Source organism: Rhipicephalus microplus, chromosome 2 (genome assembly GCF_043290135.1).
Source record: "Rhipicephalus microplus isolate Deutch F79 chromosome 2, USDA_Rmic, whole genome shotgun sequence".
Classification (NCBI taxonomy): Eukaryota; Metazoa; Arthropoda; class Arachnida; order Ixodida; family Ixodidae; genus Rhipicephalus; species Rhipicephalus microplus.
In genome coordinates this window covers 195,133,215-195,157,137 of record NC_134701.1, presented here as the reverse complement: position 1 = coordinate 195,157,137, position 23,923 = coordinate 195,133,215, and the positions used below count along the sequence as shown (strand labels likewise).

The 23,923-nt window shown below is 44.9% G+C and overlaps 1 protein-coding gene across 5 annotated transcripts in view; it reads left to right on the top strand.

The window, feature by feature from the left end:
* The window catches only part of LOC119169614 (uncharacterized), an 84,672-nt gene extending 60,993 nt beyond the window's left edge, over positions 1-23,679 (top strand). For 3 of the 5 annotated variants that reach the window (XM_075887199.1, XM_075887200.1, XM_075887198.1), the window contains exon 23: positions 22,773-23,679. In XM_075887199.1, the coding sequence (XP_075743314.1) occupies positions 22,773-22,906 (134 nt within the window). In that variant the 3' untranslated portion in view covers positions 22,907-23,679. Of the gene's footprint in view, positions 1-5,177; positions 10,087-22,772 lie in introns of those variants that run through there. The other 2 variants (XM_075887202.1, XM_075887201.1) reach the window with 1 other exon arrangement.
* The last annotated feature ends 244 nt before the right edge of the window (positions 23,680-23,923 follow it).

The following is a 23,923-nucleotide window of genomic DNA, read 5'->3' as shown; positions in this document are numbered from 1 at the left end:
TGAGGCGTATGTACAGGAGCATGAACTTCCAGGAGAATAAATTTTCTAATTTATGAATACATTCTTTCTCTCTACTTTTCTAATCCTCAACCTAGGGGAACGCAGGTTTATAGTTGCGCTCGTTTGGACAACACTTGATTCAAGGGAAGGTGGTTTGGTGGTTTTTTTCTTTCAGGCGAAATCTGAAAGCCGACGTAAGATGCGGGGTCAGCGTAAAACTGCATCGTATAACCAAGGTCTTTAATATTTAATACATTACTTCTATGGAGATTTTGCCTGGGCCAAACTGATTCGTCATAAAATTCAGGTTCTCACAAAACCGGGGGACGTTCCACTGTGGTGGCTAGTGGAATTTCGATTTAATGTTGGTCGTTTACAGGTATAGCACCGACACCTTCATTTTCTGTAGTGAATAACAGTGTACTATATGACTTGGACATAGTGAGAACAGCACCAGGCGAACTGTTCTAGCAGCGCTCATGGTGTCATTCTAACTTTGTCCACATCGTGCGTGCTGTTGCTCACCTCAGAAAATGATGCATCAACCAGCCCAACATCGTTCCTTGTTCAGGTCTTCATTCACTGACGTTCCAACGCTGGAACTGTCCAGCAATATCTTGAATGAGCTTTTTCAACAAAAACTGTTTAGAATGTGAACCCTTCATTAGATGCCTACCCAGTATAACTTTCTCTCTTTTCGCATCGTAATGGCACACAAGACAATGCCGGCTCCCAAAGCAGACTTTCGTCAAAGCACTTTTCAAACCACATTTCCGGGAAAGAAAGGCACGCTGTTTAATTGGGTAAATTCGGTAACTTTTTCCCTACTCAATATGCGATGGCAACCAGTAAATGTCGTAGTGCCTGAGTAAATAATTTTGGCATCCATCGAAAAACAGCGATTTCGTCATGTGCGTTCTCTAGCTGACTGAGCTGTGTGGGGTCGAGAGAATGAAATAAGCACAAATCATGCATTGATATGAAAAATTAAATAGTACTTCTACTACAATGAATTTTAACTGGTCCTTATTCCCGCTTTTGTTTATAGGATATTTTAAAAATAATTTTTAGCAGACTGTTATTTCTTTTTTTTTTTTCACTGGCTTTTGAGATTCTCCACTCGCTTCTGCCATGTTCTCTTCGGTCTGTTATTTGTATGCGGCAACTATGTCATGTCAATCTAAGTCCAGTTAATTCACACGGATACTGGGATAGCAAAGTCTACATGTCCATGCTATGTACAGTGTTTGTGCATGCTTTATGAGTTTGAGTGAAAGTCCGTTCCAGTCGCACGCATGCGAGTGCCAAGAAATATAAGAAAAGAAAGCAAGAAAGATCTGAAAAAAAAAAAGGCTTCTTTAACACCTTTGTTCTTTGTTGGCAAGTTCGAAGATCACTTACTGACACAATAGTTCAGATAAGAAGAAATGCTTCAAAATCGTTAACACCACACTGGCAGATTGGCACTGTGGTTCTGGCATGAAGTTTTGCCATATTTTAGTTCAACCATCATTAGTGATTCTCATTTTGAATCAATCTATACCTGTTTGTTTCGTTTTTGTAAAGTACCTCATGAACTTACATGATGCTCCTTCATAGCCAAAAAGAGACTCACAAGTGTATGATGATAGTTATAGCGCGAGAACAAAACGACGACACAGAGACAAGAAGGACACGAAAGACACTGTGTCGTCGTTTTGTTCTCGCGCTATAACTATCATCATGCCATACCAACTAGCCCAAGCTGCCACACTTCTAAGTCACAAGTGTAGGCTCAAGTCTCTCGGGGAAGGGGGACCTGACTTATAAAACTGGTGAACAAAGTGCTAGAAGTCTGAAATATCACAATTTTTGGGGGGCTTGTGCGTGCTTCCAGTGTACAAATGCAATGCAGGCAACTCGCGACAATTCGCACTGCTAAGCAATCTTGGAGGGAACTTACGATAAAGTCCCTCTTTATCTCCCCACACAGTTGGAACACGCTTTAACCACGAAAATTTTTTCATTATTGCTCTCTATCCTCAACCATTATTTTAGTATGCCACTGTATCTGCGAGGAATAAAGTAAATGCTGGAATGACAGACAGGCGACTGTGTCCGCAATGTCAAGTCATGCCTTATCTATCATGTGAAGGTGCCCGAACACCAGAAATGAACATGATACAGCCACTGATACCTACTGAACATGGCTTTTATTAATCACAGCATGAAGGTCACCTGAAGGAAAAAAGGAAAATAAAATTGCAGTGGTGGTGTGCTCGACTCAAGAGCTTGTTATTATTAAAATCTCTCAAAGAATTGCATTGTGCACACATCTACTAGTTCTGCGCTTCAACATTTTTTTGCGTGTTATATTTTGTGCTCTAGTTCAAAATTGGGCTGAGCAAAACAATCAAATCTCTTGTAAGCTTCTTTCTATTGACAGCTGTTGTCTGCCGTTCCCTCCATAGGAAATTGAAAGAATGTTAATCAAGCAGTGCTGTTGGTTAGAATGAGTGGCTTGAAAGTGTATTAAAATGTCCTGAACCTGAAAGAAAATGTTATCATCACTAGAGCTTGCAGAAGCTTTGAGTTATCCAAGTTTGAATTGCTGCAAGTTGCCAGCACGTACCGTATTTACTCGATTCTACCGCGCCCTCGATTGTAACGCGCACCCGATTTCCACCGCGAAAAAAAAAAAAGTAAGACATCGATTGCAACGCGCACCCATTTTTCTCGCTGGCCCGCACGATCACACCACTCGAAAAAATGACTCCTTTCGGGAGCGCCTTCCATTTAAATATGAGGTACGGGCGAAGCTTGTGCCCATCTGACGTGTAACACAGCATTGCCGTCACTGTAGTTTTACCGTGGACCGATGTCAGCACGCGAACTTGCTTCGCCCCCTTCTTCTCGACGGCTGTGGTGCCAGACATGTCGAAGTAAAGAGGCGTCTGATCGGCATTCCCGATTTGCCCAAGCAGGTAGCCGTTGTTGCGCCGCAAGTTTAGGACGAACCTCTGAAAACTGTGAAGCTTTTCATCGTACTCCTCCGCAAAACTTTTTGCATATGCATGTTCCTCTTCGGAGGAAAAAGCCTTTCCTCTTCATAAAGTTAGTCAGCCAGCACCTGCTCGCTTTAAACTGACTCGCATTAGACCTTTTTCTAAGACTAATTGCATAGCCCACACTTGGAGCAGTTCTGTCGTCACGGGCCGCTGTGCCGCTCGCTGCTCAAGCACATACTCGCCGAGCAGCTCTTTAATTTGCGGAAACCGACCTTGCTGTGGTCCACTGAAGCCTTTGCGTGAAGCTTTGCTGTCGACAATCTTCTGCTTTTGTTTCCGCCGGTCCCGCATGCACGTTTTGGGAACTCCGAACGACCGCGATGTGGCCCGATTTCCGTCCGTTTCTGCACATGCGACGACTTTTCTTTTAAAAGCGGCATCGTGGTGCACTCGAGTTTTTGGAGTCGGCCCTTCCACGCCGTCGATGCTAATGCACTACTAGATGACGAACTCCTCAGCACACGTACGAAGTGCCGCACATGGGAAACACATAGGCAGAAATGGCCGACGCGCCATGCCGCCGCACATAGGGGGCGGCCATTTTGGATTTGCCGATGGCAATAGATTGACCGTAATTTTTTTGTTCGTACTCGATTCTAACGCGCATGCGATTTATGAACTCGCTTAACCGGAAAAAAGGTGCGCATTAGATTTGAGTAATTACGGTATTTATGAGCAGCAGCGTGTAATGTCTTGTGCATGTAAATCCTATGTTGTGGTATTCGCATGGCACCGGTTTGCATAAAAAGCATGAACATAGTATCGTGGCTTCTCACCAGTCCCAACTCCACAACCATTCAATGAGGGGGTTTATTTTCGAGTTGAACCTTGTTTTGATGAAGCAACTTTAGGTGTCATGTTAAAACATTATTGTACTACCGAACTTCTTTTGTTGTTGTTGAAATGGATGCCAAGATTGGAATGCAAATGTCTTTAAATTGCACTCATTGAAAATGTGCCGAAGCGCAAGTTTTGGCAAATTGTAATAAAAAAATGTCGGTCTTACTTAACTCAAACATGTGAGATTAGGCAGATTCATTCTTGCGTGCGTTGTTTTCATTGGTAAAGCTCTCACGGAAGTTTTTAGTCTTCAACGTATCATATGCTACCGGTCTCGGCCTGTTTTTCGAGTTCACAGCGGGACAAGAACTTCTGCCTGACGTATCGGATTGAAGAAGTTTCTACACCAAAGGAATGCTAGTTCATACTTGCAAACATTTTTCGGAAGATGCGATGTCGTCGTATCGCAGATCTGTGCTTATTTTAACAAGGTTCAACTCAATCTACACAGTGCAGTCTGGGGAAGCCCCATTACAATGTACATTTCAAATACTACTATCATGCATAGTGTGCGTGGAAGGGAATTAGATGTCGCAGGTTTACGAGTAACTACTGGTATACTACATATCAATCGCCATGGGTATGGCCACTGATGGCGATGTTTGCTCTGAGGCTGCTGTATGAGCCAATACTACAGATGGTGAAGCTCAAAGTCTGTGCACCTCATATCACTAAAATTATGCATTCTGGTTGACGCATGTAATCATATTATTTTCTTTGTTTGAAGTGAAGTCAAAGCTAATGATAACTTGTATAAAATAATTGCGAGCATATTGGATCACAAAAGCATGTAAATTGTAGTATGTTACAAGTTGCATTTCTCAAAATACAATAAGTTATAAAATTTGCCACACTTAGCTCATATAAGCCCATATAACACGCTTTTAAACTTTTGAATGGAATAATTAGGGGCAGGCAATGTGCCTGCTTATCACAAAGTTTCATGGTGCAGTAAAATATGTGTAGTACTCGTTCACCTCCATTACATCAAAGCATCACAAAGTTTTAGTTAATGCCGAAGCAAATTTTAACAATGTAATATTTGTTTGTATATTCAAAGTGCTGGAATATTGAATATATACACAGGCGTATACGCATGTCATTCTGTGAGCACTGTGAATATGGATGAAAAAAGCACATCTATGCATGGAACTTACTTGTCTGTTTTAAGTTAATGTGCTAGTTTATTTTGTTTGCTTTTCTTTGTCATTATTTGTGTGTCAGTTTGTTTTGGCAAAAGACGGATGGCAAGCTGCATGCCTGTCCTGCGTATTCTTTTTACTTTTTCAGCGCACGTGACCTACCAGGAAAACACATAAAAACGGGTTTCTCTGTGACTCCCTTTTCCCTGCCTTCCTGCGTGAACGCAGCGCACGCACATATGCAGTCACGGGAGTCGCACCCGATTTCCACACCCATCCACATGCCATCTCCACATCTCTTGTCGTGTCAGCTTGCATTTAGCAGACGCGAGGGAGAGGTTTATTTCTTTCAGTATTTGAGAGCTTTTTTCCTACCCTTCTTCACTTTGGTTTTGTTTTGTTCGGCCAATGCCAATTTGCGCTTGCCTGTTCCTCCTTTACGTTGCATTCAGCCGACAAAGTATTCCCACCTCAAGAATGTATGAGCGATGGCAGCATTCACTGCACACATGCTGCTACTGCACCTTTTTTCATTTGTGCTACGCCCTGCCATAAATGTTTTCTTTTTCCATTGCATCCCGCCTGTGACGTCGACCCACCTTGAAAACGTACTGTCTGCTAGGACGTGTAGTGTTGTGACATTCCCCCCCTGTATCACTTTCTTCTGTCTTTTTTTTGCTTGTTTTTTTTTTCTTGTGCAGTCTAATGCTAGCCTGTCTTGGTCCTTTCTTGCGTCACATATCCGTAGTGTATTGTTACTTTGTGTAGTTACTGCGACGCACAAACCCATCTTTCGGAGGGCGTGTTCATAATGCATTTAGAAAGGTCGCAACCTTACACGATCAGCATTTTACACTCTTCGGATACAATCTCATTTTACTATTCTATTGCTTTCATGGCTGATACAAGTTGCATATCATGAACTTACCTTAAGTCCTTGTCACCATTCAACACTCGGTGCACCTACAGGTTTGCACTCGATTTGAGGTAAAATGCAGCCTGGTGTTACATACTTTCTTTAATGCTCAAGAACCTGAAGGTCAAACTGGATGCAACAGCATCACACTAATTTGCTCACTGCGCATTGTACTTGACATACGAAGATTTCTTCGTGGTGATGCCGTACGTTTCTTTTTGTAATCTTTCACGTTTTTATTTACCGTGTTGTGTCAGCAACTCTTCATTTTAAGATCCTTTCACAGTCGTTGTGCATTTCGTACAGTCATATTTTGTTGCGGCTGGTAGTTGCCTCAGTACTTAACTACGATTTTTAGCCACCTACTTTCCTGTATCACGCAGCATTACGAGGCATTTCAACGCTAACGCTTTTTGCATGAAGTGGTACGTATATGGATGCTTCCATTATTGTATTCTAATGGCCTGTGCCATTTAATGTGCAATTACTGAGTAATGGGTCGTAATTTTTTCATTCCCTAGTGTATTGTGGGGCCTGTGCAAAGTTGCTATACGTACCAGTACACTGCTCAGATGACAGCGTCTCTGTTTTATATAGATACATATGTCCACGTACTTCATGCATAATATTGCAAACAAGAACGGGTGAAAATCAGAGTGTGCTACTTAATAGTCTTTTGTTTTAATTGCATGTTTAAACTTTTATGTTTTTAAGGTCTTTTTTGTAGCAAGAGCAACTAAACCTTGTGTTTCTTTATTGGTGTTTTTGCATGTGTTCATGACTGCAACAGTCTTTCAACAAACTTGGTGCATCTGTAAAGTGTCTTGTTCCTGTTTAGGCATGGTTCTGTCCTACAGTACCAATAATCGCCATTTTAAAATAAGAACATTCATTTTTGTTTACCTTAAGCAGCTTAACCATTCTCCCATAGTAATGTTTGCCTCATGAGGTTTATATCCAGTAAGCAGCTTGGTGCCTCAATAAGACAACAATATTTGTTTTCCTAATCAAATGAATGCTATGTTAAATATAAGCCTAAAAGCTATTCATAAGGTATGATTTTTTTTATGCTTCCAAAAGCAGCAAGATTAACATATAGAGCGAAATGTCCAGTGATTGACGTGAGTATATACCCAATATACTATAGAAATCAAAACATAAAAACCTAAATGCAATTTAGTGATAATGTAGAGTTCAGTCATTCATTCGTAAAACATAGTGTGGCTACTGTGATGCAGAGTATAAATGCTGAAACAGTAGTCATATTGGCTCATTTTGTTCTGATGATAAACTTAAGAACCAAAATAAACAATGCAAAAGCAGCAAAAATACAATGCCTGACACTACTGCAATGCAAGGCAACAAGTAATGAGCATTACATACAATTTTCAATCATGAAATATGTACTTACATGAAGACCCACAAGAGCATTTTTATCCGTGAAGCTTTTGGATTTGGCTGTGTTATTTAAGAGGTTTCTAATATATGCACCTGCAGTGGCAAATTCTTTTCTGCCATTTCATTGTAAAACCCTTTACATCACCGGGAAGTCCTGTCGAAACAATGTGCAACTTCAGTGATGACTGAGATATGAAATACATTCTGGAGCTTCGGATTTATATATCTTAAACATCATTTCAAGTATTTTCGTCTGAAAGGTATAATTTGGTTCTAGGCATTTAATGTCAGGGTGGCTGTCTGGCATTCGTGGCCAGCGATATTTTAGTTGGGAGATTATTGTTATTGTTGGACAGCGTATCACCGAGAAGGGGCAAGTGATCTTTTAAAGTGCAGCAGTTTTTTCATTGTTATGACAGTAAATATGGTAGCAATAGCTAGGCAGCAGAGCGTGTGATGGAACCAGAGTGAATAGAAGAGATTAGAACGTGAATTGTTCTACCGACAAACCCTTTTCATTGTATCGTAGAACTGTATACAATATTATTCATAAACTATGCTCAATATACAAAGGTCCACGGTCGTCTTTGATGAATCCTGAAAATTAAAGAACTATGCCTCGAAATGCTGCTGTAGGATGTGCTGCACCATGAACTCATGCAAGTTTGTCCCGCTGAAGTTTCGTTCTTCTGAGTTCTGACTTTGTTGCCACTTAGTGTTTGCATTTGTTTCTTGCTTTCGATTTGCTTGTTTTAACTAGCTGTTAATTTTTTTTATTGCTCAGGCTTGGTAGTGCTCGTTTCCAGTGACGTCTTTGTAAGAATGGGGCAGCGACATACCAAGCAATCGTTTTGCCTCCTATTTTATCGTCGGTACAAGTAAAAAGGCACGTGATGGAACTCATTGCATGGGGCAATTGTTATTCGTATTTTCTTTAGTGCGACTTCCTGCATCGTGTGCTTGCTTTCTTAGCTGAAGCAGATTTTTCCAAATCGCTCTTAGAGCAGCATTATTCTTGCGAGTACTAGAATATTTATATCAGTATGTATTTTGAAAGTTTAACTCTTAGACCGGGTATTAAGATAAAATTAGTACAGATTTCTGCCTAAATGTTTGATGTAGTAATGTCTAATTATTGCACCTCTCATAATTAACGAACTTTTCCAAACACACAAAAGAAGTATCAGAGTGGATCTTTTTTTGCATGATAGCCATTGTTATCGAAATTCGTTAGATGCTTATGTCAATGCACGTGTTCATTTCACACACAGCTAAATATTCCTTAGATGGTCATATCCATACCCAGTGTTCATTTCACACATAGCTAATGAAATTTAAGCTTTCAATTACATAGTAGCTTGGAGGCAGCATTTGTAGTGAGCATTTGTCACTTAGTTAACTGTTTCTCTTTCTTTTTTTAATGTAAAGGTGTCTTTTGCAAGATAACCTGGTTACGCAGGTCAAGAAACTAGCACAACAAAGTGCTGACCAAGGCTAGACCTCGTTGCACCGCCTAGTTTTAACCCCTGTATTCACAAACGCTCCTCCACTCGACTTTCACTCTTCACTTGACAGAGTTGAGCACTGCGCAACCACTCGGCTGAAAATGATGCTGCACTACTGAAAATGACGCTGCACTACTGAAGAATCACAGCAGACTATCGTTGATATGCAGTGACTTTCTGCGCCTAAAGATGGCGCTCCTGTTGGCTTTCTCAAGTGAAGGCGATGCGTTGAGTCAAGGGAGGTTCTAGAATATGGGGGTAAGAACCCCAACTGTTCTGGATTAGAAAAAAAAAAGTGTACCTGCCCCCTCTCACTGTCGGCGTGGTCACAAGCACACACTTGCACTTGTCTTTTTTACATATATAGCAGGTACTTGAAGCAAAGTCTAGAATTTAAAATGCTTTTTGCAGCCCACAGCAAATCCTACATTACTACAAATTGGCACATTCTAAGCAGGCCTACTTTTCATATTCTCGTCATTGCATATGGTATTTAGAAACATTGAAGGCAGTTTTTGTGCACATGACTGTAGCTGGGCTTTTAAAATTGATTTCATTAAATGCAGTGCCAGTGTAATTAATGTTATCCATGACAACGTTGCATACAACCAGAATGCCTTACAAGGTGCCCCATGTATGTGTGGAAACCACGTTTCTTATGACGACTGTCACCAGTATTCTTGTGATATATTTCATTGTGTATGTCTCTGCCCTAGGCTTTCACGTCACGGCAGCTTTTACATCCTTTACGCGCCGAAGACTTGGTCACAATTTTGCATGCGTGGCTACTAACACGGAGGTTACCTGTGTGCCTTTGCACTTTGTTTTACTTCGCCAATCATATCGTGGACTTGTCATGACATTCTGAAAAATGCCCTCGAGGGCCTTAACAGAGGCAGTTGTGACAGCCCCAGTTGACATATAGCTTCAAGTTGTTCTGGTTTCTGGCCTATACCTAAAGCTAATGTTTCTGTCTTATTTGGTGTGTAACAAACAGGCACTAGGCTTGGTGTTGTATTCTTGTTCTAAGATACACCTAAAGAAAAAAAAAATGGCAGCTGTCAGGACCGGAAAGTTCGAAGGTGTCTGCTGTTACTTTTTAAAAAATCTATTTAGTTGACTGGGCTTTTGAATAGTTTGAGTGAAACAAAGTGCAGCTCCTGTAGCCGGTGTGAGAGTTCTCTGTTGGTTGTGATTGTGAGTGACTAATGTGATTAATAAAAATCCATCCATTTTTACATGTCTGTGTGTACATTCACCATTTGTGGGACTGGTTTGCAGTGTTATTTATCCTGTAATAATCTCCACAAAAGCTTTATTACAGGATTGCTGGACTTACACACTGGCTATATGTAAGATCCAAGCATTGCTGCATTCTGTTTGTAGCTAGTAAAAAGCAGTTTTTTTTTTATCATTGATTGAACACTACGGAGGAAAGAGGCACATGTAAAGCTTACTTAGGTGCACACAAAGCCCACCATGGACAGTGAAACCTGATTTATGCAGCTGTTAGCATTCACAAAATAATGTAAAAGTCCTGAGCTGGTTTTATCAGTTGGACAGGATAGGGATTAATTGAAATCACATGGTAAGTATAGGAGCCAATGTACTTTTGCTCCATAATATATATATATATAAGACAACCAGAAGGCCACTTTACAGTGATAGCTCTTGGCTAGACTCCAGCAGACTTCTACAGCTGGCCATAGCATAAAACTTTGTCAATTAACTGTCACACCTTTTTTATGTATTATTTTATGCAATTTTCGGATTTTGACAGCAACAACAGCTTGGCCTAGAGAAAATTATTTCTAGGACCTTTTACATCAACCATATTGACAGTGGTGTATGACCTTTATTAATAAGGAGGCCCTGCAACACTGTTTGAGCATAGTCAGAAAATGCTGCTGATCGCTAGTCAAGACTCCTGAGAACACGTGCAAAATACAGCACAGCACGTGGCCTGGAATTCGCAATAAATTCTCAATCTGCTAAAGATCGTTCTCTCGACAAGTGACGCGACAGGTTCGAAATTGCTTCGTGTCAGGCCTAGTACCAGCAATCGGCAGTTTTCGGCATGACGCACTCGGTCGTTACTGGGGCCGGCACGGAAGGCCGTGAGTTGTCCCCGCGTGCACGCCCGATCGCACTGAAAAATCGCGCAGTTAAGGGAGAAAAAAAGAGAAAGTGCTCAAGGTCACAAGGTGCGTGCCTGCCACGTGTTAGGTTCTTTATATTACGTACTGCCACCGAGAAACCGTTTTCGTGGCATAATAAACGAAATTGTATAACGAGGAAAAACAAAACTCAAGTCTTTGTTATTAAGCAAAGCAAGATATTAGATTGATGTTACAGATAATACGGGAAATCGAAATAGTGATTACATAAACAGATTGTTCGATAGTCGAGATTAAGCTAAGGTAATCACATTAGTGTCTGGAGAAACAAAAAGAGCAGTTCCTCTCATAGTTTGTTCGATGTCGGAAGGTCACGGTAATGCTGCGATGAAGCATTGGTGATGTCGGGGTCGGTAGATCGGGGATGACGAGGGTAGGTGCGGCGTGGAGACACGATCGCGGTGCCACACGCCAAGTATTCCCTGGACACCATGACCACAGTGACACGGCACAGTAGGCATCGTCCTTGCCAAATAACAAGGTTGTCCACAGGCTCGGATCCGGAATCCAACAGCCTTGATAGCCCCACGAACAGCTTGGCCCGCCCGTCTTACTCCGGCGTTCCACGCACCAGCCCCCGTCTTCCTCCTTTATTTTTCTTGCTTTTTATTTTTTCGTTCGACGCTTTCTTTCGGTTTCGCTTCACTTCACTTTCACTGGAAACACACCACTTTAGTCCTACAGCTGTGTCCATAATATTTGTCTACTACTCATCACATAAAGCCCTTCCCCCCCCCCCCCCCAAATAAAGTTTTTGGGGAAAAAAACATTGCAAATAATGATGAGAACGCGAACACATCTACTGATGTAATACCGAACGGCTTTTTGTGTCGTACTCAGATAATCTGCCCCAACATTGTCTGAACCTTTTATGTACTCAACACGAAGTGAATATTCCTGAAGGGTAAGGCCCTATCGCATAACTCGATTGATAGATTGATATGTGGGGTTTAACGTCCCAAAACCATCATGATTATGAGAGACGCCGTAGTGGAGGGCTCCGGAAATTTTGACCACCTGGGGTTCTTTAACGTGCACCCAAATCTGAGCACACGGGCCTACAACATTTCCGCCTCCATCGGAAATGCAGCCGCCGCAGCCGCGATTTGATCCCGTGACCTGCGGGTCAGCAGCCGAGTACCTTAGTCACTAGACCACCACGGCGGGGCTATCGCATAACTCTTCTATATAAATGTTTTGCTTGAGCTCAACGAAGGCGGCTTCCTTGGCTGGCGTCCAGCTCACTCGATTGGGTTGTCGCTTCTCGAGCATGTCAACCAACGGTTGTGCTTTCTCTATGTATCGTGAAACAAAGTCACAATAATAGCCAGCTAGGCCGAGAAAGGAACACGCTTGTTTTTTTTTTTTTTTGTATGAGGCTTAGGCGCCTGAAGGATTTTCTCAGTCGTTTCTTCGTTCGGCTGAACTTTTCTACACCCAGGCGATGTCCAAGGAATTGACGGTAGTTGCTCTAATCTCGCACTTTCGCGGCTTTACTTTGAGACTCGCGCTCCTGATTCTGTCAAACAGACGTTGGAGCGTCTGCAGATGCTCGTCCCACGTCATTGTTGCCATGAGAACGTCATCGATATAGTGCATCACATAGGGGAGCCCTGTCAAAAGTCGCCGCATGAGTTGGGTAAAAACGGCTGATGCAGTTTTTATTTCAAATGGCACAAATAGGAATTGGTAATGGCCCTACTGGGTAGAGAAGGCCGTTGTTGGTCGAGGACTCTCTTTCACGGGTACTTGCCAATATCCTTTCGTCAGGTCGAGTTTTGAAAAATATTTCTTATTTCCCACTTCTGCGAACATGACGTCATTTCTTGGAGTTGGTTATGCATCGCCCACGAGCACATTGTTGATGGGACAAAAGTCAATGCATGCTCGAAATGACCTGTCTGGCTTTTTGACCAGAAGAAGGGGAGAATTGTAAGGCGACCCAAGGGCTCAATTATGCCTAATCTTACCATATCAGTCGCTTCTTTCTCGACGGCATCTTTCATGGCGAAATGCAAAAGGGATTGCGGCGTATTAACAGGTTCTGTTGTCGTTAGTTCAAGACGACATTGTAACAAATTTGTCTTCCCTGGGACATCCGAGAAAATATCCTAGTAGTCTTCCAGAAGACATTGCAGTTCAAGAAATTGGTCTGAACTGAGAGCAGCAGATTTTCGGATGCTCTCAATCCAAGAAGTCTCCACTGTGATACTTGGTACGGGATTGTCGGTCGCGTCTTCTAACACAACGAACGATGACACCTGAGCAGGTACGTTTGGTGGGCGTTCCTCATATTTTTTAAGATGTTTATATAAAAAAGCTTTTTCATATGTCCGACGTCAATCCAGAAGTCAAAGTCGTTTTTCTGTTTTGTGACTACAAAAGGTCCCTTCTAGTGCATAAGGAGCTTGTTGTGGCTCGTTGGTAGAACCAAGGCTCGGTCACCTACCTAAGACGGCGAGATGCCGACTATTTCTGTCATAATACTTTTTCTGGAGATGCTGAGCCTTTTCAAGTCCTCTGTGTGCCACCTGTAAGGCTTGCGACAGACACTCTTTGAGGTCGAGAACGTAACTGTACACAGTTTCGGTATCATTGATCTCGTCTTTAGCCCAGAGTTCCTTAAGTAATGCCAGTGGACCTCTTACTTGGTGGCCATATATTAGCTCAAAGGGCAAGAAACCAAGACTTGATTGCGGTACCTCTATATATGCAAACAACAGAGGAGCAATGTACCGATCCCATGACTTCGGTTGTTCCTGGCAAAGTTTACAGAGCAACTCTTTGGTAGTTCTGTTAAACCGTTCAACCAATCCATTGCACATGGGATGGTATGGAATGGAACTCAGGTGTTTGATCTGCAGTAGGCTGTTCACCTCTTTCATCAACTCAGAGGTAAGGCACGATGCCTGATTACACAGAATTTCCTTGGGAAATCCTACACGCGAGAACAGTTACACAAGCCCTTCGGCTACACTCGCTGAATCAATAGCCGGCAACAGTATCGCGTCAGGATAACGAGTGGCAAAATTCACTAGAGTCAAAATATACCTGTTACCTTTTTGGGAGGTTGGAGAAAGTGGTCCAATAATATCCACGGCCACTCGCTCAAATGGCGTGTCTATGAGCAACATACGGCCAAGTGGCCCTTTACTCAACCTTCCTTTCGGAAACGTCTGTTGCCACGCATCACACGACTTCACGCACCTCTTGATTTCCTCTTGAACACCAGCCCAGTAGAAAGCGCTCAGTACCCTTTTGGTAGTCTTCTTGATACCTTGGTGTCCGAAGAGGGGGTTTTCGTGCGCTAATTGAAGAACTTGCGCACGTAATTGTTGCAGTGTGGCCGCTTGTTTGGTCATTTTGCCTGGACACAACTGGTAAGAGCAGCATGTTGGTCCTTTGCCTTTGAAGGTTTTGCCCACCTTAGCTCTGCAATGTTCCAAGCTCTTGTCGGTTATCTGCTCCTGTTGAAATTTCTCTCGTGAGACCTGAATGAGGTTCATTACTTCCTCTCTCTTCTTCATAGCCTTTGCGACAACCACAGCAGGCATTGAGTGGACCTTCTTCGCGTTGCTCCCTTCTTAGGTGGGCATATAGGATGGATTAACCAACATCTTCTTTCAGTTTTTATCTAGGTTTGTGTGGTCCAGAGACCCTGAGACATTTCCGATGATGGCATCGTAAAGTGGGTTGTCAAGACATTTCACAACAATGGCCCCTGAAAAGTACGGTGACGAGACGAGTACGTCGGCTTCTAGTGCCTCAGTGGTACTTACTGCCAACAGTAGGGTTGCCATGGTACCCGTCGATGCCGTATACAGGACTGTCGACCGTCGTTTGTATACGCTGTTGCTGCCTGTATTACGGAGAACAGTTACCGCCTTCCCAAACAATAAGCCTTGCATAACTGGCATGTCATGGCTGTTTAAACTTTTGTTTCTAGAAGTGCTTCTACCTCGCTTTTTATATCGTTAGCTGGAGTCTTGACTCCTGTTGGAGGTACGTCTTCTTATAGAGACACAACCGGCGACTTCTGTGCCTAAGCCCTTACGTCTGCAGTCTTGCATATTATGACCAGTCTTCCGGCAATACGTACAGTATTGTTGTTTAGGTTGCATGCGACAGTCGGATGTTTTGTGCCAGTATTTGTCACAAACAAAACATCGTATTCGCGTGTTGCTGGAACTATTTCCATTCTTCTCTTTTGTAGCACCTTCTTGCGCCTTTTCCTTGTACACCAGCAAGTTTTTCTGCCCTGCGCTTCCATGAAGTGATTGATAGTTTCTTTCTCGAAGAAACAATGTCAGACGATAATGGAAATTCTGGAGCAGTTGCTCGCTTACAATCATATCTCGCACAAGTTCAAACGTTTTTCCTCAATTGGCCATTTCAATCTAACCGTCGAAGAAACTTAACAACCTCGTGGCACACTGCTTCGCTGTCTCCTTATCTTGGGGCTTTCTCCGCCGGAATTTTTCCCGGTAATCTTCAGCCGTGCTGCGAAAGAGTTGTAGTAATGCCTTCTTAGCCTTGTCGTAGTCCACTGATTCTTCAGGGGACAAGCGACCAAAAACCTTCAGCGCCTCACCATCTAAACACAAGCTGAGGGCTGTGGTCCACTTGTCTTGTGGCCGTGCCTGACCGGTAGCGACGGCTTCAAACCGTTTAAGGTATTCGTCGAGATCATGGCGATCCTTTTTGAAGACGGGAATCAAACTGTGGGGGTTAATCATTATCGCGACGACTCGCTTCTTGCCTGTCGTGCACCGGCCTTTCTTGGCTATCTCCAGATTCAGCCAATCTGACCCGCAATGCTAGTATTCACTCTTCGATCTCCAAGCGTTCCCTCGTAGCTTCTCACTCTGCTTGCCTTTCGGCGCACGCTTTTTCTGTCTGCTCGTCTACCCAAGCTTTTAATTCTGCGCCTTGCAAACCCATGTGCAGACTTAACGCTACAAACTCTTACGAAGACATTCCGAACACCATTAGTTCATGCACCTCTTACCACGTGGTTTCGTCCTGTCGTAGCGGGCGTCAATCTGTCACGTGTTAGATTCTTTATGTTACGTACTACCACCGAGAAATTGTTTCTGTGGCATAATAAACGAAACCGTATAGCGGGGAAAAACGAAACTCGTGTTTTTGTTTTTAAGCAAAGCAGAATATTAGAACGATGTTACAGATACGAAAAATTGAACTAGTGGTTACATAAGCAGATTGTCCGATAGCCCAGATAAAACTAAGCTAATCACGTTAGTGTCCGGAGAAACAAAAAAAAAATGGCAGCATATCCACGGGGTGAATGATGGAGAGTGGGGTGAAGCATCCGTCCGTCCATTCGTTCTTGCTTACGTCCGTCTGTGTGACCGTCCGTGCGTCCATCCTCCCGTCCGTGCGTGCGTCTGTTGGTGCGTCCGCACGTACATTCGGCGTATATCCCTGCGTTCGTCCATGCATTCGCCCCTGCGTCCGTCCATGCGTCCATCCGTCCGTGCAGCCATCCGTTCCGTTCGTCCATCTAGTCAACACTCCAAGTACCACCAGCTCGGATTTTTTCATCATATATGCGTCCGTCTGTGTGACCGTCCGTGCGTCCATGCGTCCGTCCATCCGTGCGTCCGTCCCTGCGTCCATCCGTCCGTGAAGCCATCCGTGCGTCCGTCCATGCATCTATCTGCGTGTTCGTTCGTCCATCTAGTCAACACTCCAAGTACCACCATCGCGCATCTTTTCATCATATATTCCGCATATAGAAGCACCGCCATCTAGCGGACATTCCAAGGACTAAACGAAAGGTGGCACACACGCACTTTCTTACGGCTTGCGCTTGTTGTCTACTTCCCACCTTTAACCTCCTCGAGTTCATGGTATATACTAGTTCGCTATATCCATGGCACTGCGGCCCAACGCTCGCTAATTCTTTCTAAAACCAAGGAGGTTACGCCCTGCGAGTATAAGCTAGCAACCCTTTCTTGTCAGATAGTGCCCAATGTACATGCCAATGGCTGCTAATTGGGAATGTGAGACAGGAGAATTTGGCTTTTAGTTAACGCGCACGCTGCGAATTTTCGATTGTTCAACAACGCACAGGAGAAATTTCCCACCGGCACCACCTTGCAGGTCAAAGCGTAAGACTGGTTACGCACTACTACTACGACGAGGGACGAACGGGTGCCGCTTTAAGGAGCTTCGCCCTTAAAATTAGCCCCGTATTTGCATGTTACACTGCAAATGTCGTCGAAAGGCGATAGTCTTGCGTCTGGAGAGACTGAACAAAACGTTTATTTGATGTTCTGCGCAAGAAAATTTGTGAATGGTATTCTGAAGGCGCTGCGTTAGAGTGCTTCGAGCGTGCAGTGGAGGCGAACGAGTGCATCAAATCACGTCACACGTGAAACACATGAGCGCTATGGGCAGTTATCTTGGAAAACGAAGCGCGCGCACTCCGCGCACCCGTCTCGGATGTGATAAGGTGTAGAACGAAAGGCGACGGGTAGGTGCCACCACTGTGTAGTATTAGCAAAACGTCAAAAACACTTCCCTTTTCGTGCAAGCGTTGCATGGTCAGTGCAACGTGATGAACGCTACGGTCCTAACATTAGTTATGTATGCCTTTTTTAGTAAGAGACACACAAACAGAACATTGACGTGTTGTATTGGTGCCTCAGATTTGCGCAATAATTGCTTTTTTATTGACAATCGCTCAAGTATGAACTCAATCTTGAGCAACATTGGTGGGCGCTGCGGGTAGGGACAGCCATTTGGAGTATCGTTTGGCCACTTTTGTGCCGTTTAGGGTGCCGTTAAAGGCGAACAGACAAATTTACAGACAGAGACCAAATTTTTTTTTGTCGAAGGTCCCGAAGAAAGGCTATCGTCTTTAAAAGAGCAGTTCCTCTCACAGTTTGTTCGATGTCGGAAGGTCATGGTGACGCTGCGATGAAGCGTCGGTGGTGTCGGGGTCGGTAGATCGGGGATGACGAGGGTAGGTGCAGCGTGGAGACACGATCGCGGTGTCGCACGCCAAGTATTCCCAGGACACCACGGCCACAGTGACACGGCACAGCAGGCGTCGTCCTTGCCAAATATTGAGGTCTCCAGGTCCATAGGCTCACGTCTGAAACCCAACAACCTTGACAGCCCCACAAACAGCTTGGCCCGCCCATGTTACTCCGGCGTTCCACGCACCAGCCCCCGTCTTCCTCCTTTTTTTCCTTGCTTTTTATTTTTTCGGTTTCGCTTCACTTTCACTGGCAACACACCACTTTAGTCCTACAGCTTCGTCCATAATGTCCACTACTCATCACAGTGTCACACATTTCTTTCCTCGTGTCATACCTCCCTGCTTCCAGCGCTTTCGTCGAGAAGCAGCTGTAGTAGTGCACTAGTAGTAGTGGTTCCAGAAGGAAGGGAAAAAGGACTTCCTGCTGAATATGGCGGCACGGCCAGGTTCCCTGTCGGCTTGGGGGAAGGGGGATAAAAAAAATTGCCCGCAGCTTCCCTCGGGGGAACACTGAGGAGGATGCGGAGCATATAATTGGTTAACGGGGTGTTAAACGACGCTTGCACTCGGCTTCCCGTTTTCGAAAGTCCGGGTCCTCTTGTCGACGCTTACGTTTCAAAGCGGCCGAATCCGGTGCTGCTGCTCGACGCTGACGTCTCTCAGCGGCTTCACGTTCTCTAAGTTGAGAATCTTCCGCTCGACGCCGACGTTTACGTTCGGCGTCGCGAGCTCTTCTCCGCGCTGCCTTGTCTTCGGACGACGACTTGGATGCGGTTCCGCCAACACTTTGGCCGGCGCTGGTCGAAGGGACGTCGATCATTGCGACCTCGGACGTCGACGCGCCGTACAAACCAACCGACGAGCGGCAACTGAGCGAGCGAGCACCGACCTTGAGTATATATACAGCGCGACGGCGCATGCACTGTCAGCTGTCGAATGTTCGAGAAGGGGGAGAAGCGCAACGGCGCATGCGCGCGCGTCAGCTGCCGATGTTCTCGAAGCGGCGACGGCGCATGCGCGCGCGTCAGCTGCCGATGTTCTCGAAGCGTGACGGTGCATGCGCGCTACATTATACAGCTAGCGAATGTTCGTGAAGAAGAGAAGCGCACGCGGTGTGTCGAGGAGGAAGGGTGCACAGATGGTGGAGGAGTGAAGCGCGCGCGGTGTGTAGAGGAGGAAGGGATGCACAGATGGTGGAAGAAGGAGGAGGAAGCTTGCGGACGGCGCCGCACTACAAGCCTCGAGTATTAGATGCTCCGCATCTAAAATAGTAGAATGATAAAGAGCAGGGAGTACTCGCCGCACAGGAGCGACAAGAAAAGAGGGAAGAGATATGACAGGTGTGGGACGCGGTCCAAGGAGTCCAAGGACGAGCATCGATCGGCGAGAGCTACACGGCACCATGAAGTCGTGGACGGAAAGTCGATCGGTGAGAGCTGCGCTGGCACCGGATATCGAGGGCGACAGAACCGTTCAGCATGAAATCCGCCGAGGTAGTCGACGAGAGAAGGAATGTGATCGCATCGTGCGTTGTAACTCCGCTGTGCTGGATGGATTCTGAAAATTTTTGCGGCGGTGAGTTCGTGAGGCATTAAGATTCTTTAGCGAGTCCATTTCATGAGAAACTGAGAAAAGTGTTGCAGGGCCCCTTTAACATTCACTTTTTTTCTGATATATTAAATTTTTATTTGATGTAATAGTTCAGCATGGCCACTTTCGATTCTATTCTTTCAGGAAAACTGGAAGCCCGAATGGAACAAACATTTATTAGCCACCTGACTTACTCAAGAGATGTCGCAGCTGTGAAGTTTGAGCTTGTCTGTCTCTTCGCTATTTACTGTAGACGCAAAGCACCCTGCTCATTGCAATTCCATTCATAAGGTCACAATTTTGCTTTCAGATTGACATTGGTAAATCGAAGCATCATTCGATCACATCGCTGAGAGCTAAAAACAAGTGGTGGCTTTTTGTGTGTGTGTGAACGACGTAGCAGATGGTGCAGTGATGAAATATGATGGACTTGCCGCACATTTCAGTAAGCAGTATTTTGATAATTTTAAGTTTGGTGAAATGTGAGCCATAGTAACATCCGTAGTGTAACATGGTTTAGGAAGTACTAACGAACTACCTGCACATAAATGTCGTGGAAAGTTAGTATTAACTAGGTTATTACTGACCTGCGTCCGGAAAGTTGCCATTGATGATTGTTACACAGAGTATGCGACGACTCCCGATGACGTCGGAGTATACAAATACCAGCAAATACTTGGACATCTGCAAGCTAACACCAGACGTTTCCTTGCGACTTCCAAAATTATACCGTCAATCAACATTGTGCATGGGCAACGCAGCGTTTCGCCTCAACTTCCACGTTGACTGGCATTGATTTTCACTCCATTGAACTGATACCTTGCGTCACATTTTAGAGCTCGAGAGTTCCCCGACTTGCTGTGCTCGGAGGCAGCTTTGCAGCGGCTGTGCCAGTTGTCACTTGATCAGAAAGGGCGGTGACCAGCTTCGGTCGGGGCTGAGCCTTCGCGCCGTGACGTTGCTACAAGCGCCTCTGTATGTTGGTGGCGCCTACCGCTGTTAATGAACGTGTAACAGGTCTATATACTCGGATACAAACAACTTAAGAAGTCTACGGCGGAGAGGACACACCCAGGCAACCGAATCTGATCGCTTACGTGGCTAAAAAAAAAACGTCCCCGCTTATGTACATGACAATTTTCTTCGCTCGCGGGATCACCAGCCGTCCGGCTGGTGGCGTCAGCCTGGAGTGCGTGCACATTGGTGAACGCACTGTGTACATCCGCCTTCGAGGAAGAAATGCCGCGGAGAGCTGGAGGTATATGCGACATTACTATTGTGTGCAAGCACATTCGACCCTAATAGAAATGACCAGCGTGACATTTGTAAGTGACAGCTTCTGAAACTGCGGAAGCAGGGGCGTAGTCTGTGCGGTGGGGTAGAGGGTGTTCAAAACCACCCCATAACTTTTTGAAGCGAAGCATTTCTTAACGAACTTGAGGCACTTCTCCCGTTTTTTTCTGCGTAGCTATCTTTGTGGCTGCCTATGTCTGGGCGCTCTTGTGGTTTTCTTCTTAACTTGACACGTACCAAAAATAGCATGGGAAGTCATTAACGTATGACGAACACGGTGAACAGGTTCTTACACGAACAGCGTGTGGTACTTGTCGCATATGTCATAAACCCTCTTCTTGAGTCACGTGTAGCACATGCCTCATACCCTTGCCAACCCGGAGAAATGAGGCGAAAAGCGCTTCATATGGTACGCAAATCATCGCGCTGTAGCGTGCAGTTCATTTGAATAAAACTGACTCGTGCTCTTTTGTACGTCAGGCCATACTTTTTTTTGGGGGGGGGAGGAGGGGGAGGGAGGTCGTCAGCGTTGTTTACGGCTTGGTAAAAGCATGATCAATGCCGTAGTCGGGAAGCGAGGGTCTAGGGACCCCCCCCCCCCCCCTCCGCTGTTGGTGCTTCTTCAAATAGTAGGTACTTCGCTCAAAAAAGTCGAGGCCTTTACCCATGTCCCCCCCCCCCCCAAAAAAAAAAAAAACTCCTCGCTACGGGCCTGCCCACGATATACACATGTTGCTTTAATATTCATAATGAAGTCGGGTGAGCTCACAATGTTTCACTCGAATCGATGAAAGAAAAAAAAACAAAGCATTACAGGCTACTACTCGCGTACTGTTTCTAATATCTACACCCAGAATGGCTCTGATGTGCCACGTTTTTTTTTTATTTCTTATGTATGTATATATACCCCACAGATGCAAACATACGCATGGACATTCATATAGGGAACTCAAAACGACCCCCCCCCCCACTTTATGTTTATGAAAAAAAAAATTATCTACGCCCGTGTGCAAAGAGCGCTCTAATGCCACTACTGTAACCTCAGCTCTAGTCAGATTCAAGCTGTACCGTGCTTCGCGGTTCTTGCGCATTGTCCTCGTAGAGATATCCCTATTGAAACGATCCGTATGCGATGTCCAATAATTCCATGTTTCCGTAAGATTCTTACGGAAATATATGGAAAATATACAGGAAACATATGTATTCTTACGGAAACATACGGAATTATTGGACATCGCATACGGATCGTTTCAATAGGGATGGCCTCAACAACAATGAGAAATTCGGCAATGCTAAAGCTGAAGTAAGAAATATCAGTGTCTTTCTTTCTCTCTCTCGCTCTTTCGCCGTTAAGAAAAGGGGCTTGTCACCTGTGGAGCAGTGAGAGTCAACTGCGGTGTGTCAAAGCGCGCTTTCCCATAGCTATATGTGTACTGGGGACAAGCCCGCCTGTTTGATACTTCTATTACGAGGCATTGTGTGGGAAGTAAGCTGTGTCTTCGCAAGTAACGTTTAAAGCAACTCAAAACGAAGAGAAATCATTGTGTCAGCATAGTTGAGTGGGAAGAGCTGTAATGATACTAAGCAGAGTATTATATGTACTATAGACGAAATATACTCTACGACAGTTATTGTCTTTTAAAAATTGGGTCTAGTTTCTTTGTAGTGTGATGTATTTACTCGCATAACATGAGCGTTTTTTTCTAAGCAGTGTATGCAGACTCATGCGGGAAGAGGGTGGCCAATCTTTGATTTAGATGTGCGTACATGCGCACCTCTACTCCCCTTCCTTCTACCTTGTTTCTCTTTCTATTCCTTATCTTCCACGGCGATGTGCGGTTGACCTTGCGGCGTGCAGTGATGGCGACCCTGGAGCGGCTGGACCCCGAGGTGCTCCGCCAGGAGGCGCTGCAGAGGGAACGCGAGGAGCAGGACTCGAGCCCCGAGCAGCCGCTGCCGCTGCACCAACAGCGGGAGAACTACCTCACGTGATGTGCTGTGCTCTGTCGCGCATAGGGAACCGAATGAATGAACTTGAATTCGGATGCAACCTTCAGAAAAATCTGGAGAGTACTTGCACAGACCGGAGCGACTAAAGAAATAGTCCCGCTTATGTTCCGGGAGGAGGGGTCTCCAGCCGCACGGTACGTTACGTCAGCCTACAGTGCGAGGCCATTGGTGCATACACGTATTGATCCGCCTTTGAGGAGAAAATGCCGCAGACTTCTAAAGGTGTACATACACGCGACGAACGAGGGTCCAAATGTGATATCATGTCAAGTATGCGTCGGTTGGCGTCAGATTACCGAAGATGCGAGAGCCGCTACATACCTGGTCCGTCCGTGACAAAGTGTTCTTGCGAGAAGGTGAAGTGCTCACGTTTGTTGAGACAGCGTCCACGGCAAGGCACTTCCCCCTGCCTTTAGCGCTTTGCACTTTCTTCTCCTCTCTTTCGTTTGTTTGTTGAAAGAGGGGTACTGTTGCATTTATTGTCATACCAGTCCACCTGGCAGTGCATTTATTGTTACAGGAGCGCGAATGTTTTTTTTTTTAATATTCAAGACAAGTGGCGCATAAACACAAGAGAAAGCATAGTCTGTATAAAAGGTTCTGGTGAGGTGTTCGAAAAAACTGTGACACGAATGATTATGTGTTTGTGCCGAATGTGGGTTTCGAGCCCGCTATCTCAGTGTGACTGCCACGCGTAACAGTGTGTTGTATAATATGACAAAGCAAGTAAAGCACGCCCGTGCAACTCTTACTCCTATACTGTGGATCAGCGGGCTGCAGTTGTTTCAAAGTTTTAATGCCGATTTCACAAAACAGGAGAGACCGTTCACATATGTACAATCAGTGACGAAAGTTTTGGGTACGCTAATGTTTTGCACCTACAGTATTTACCTTGCGGCACACAGCGCTTATCTTGGCGCAACATATACAATCGAGGTATCGGGATGGTCGCAGGAGATGTGTGTTGTGGCACAAAAATGCAGGTGGGCGCGAGCTGTG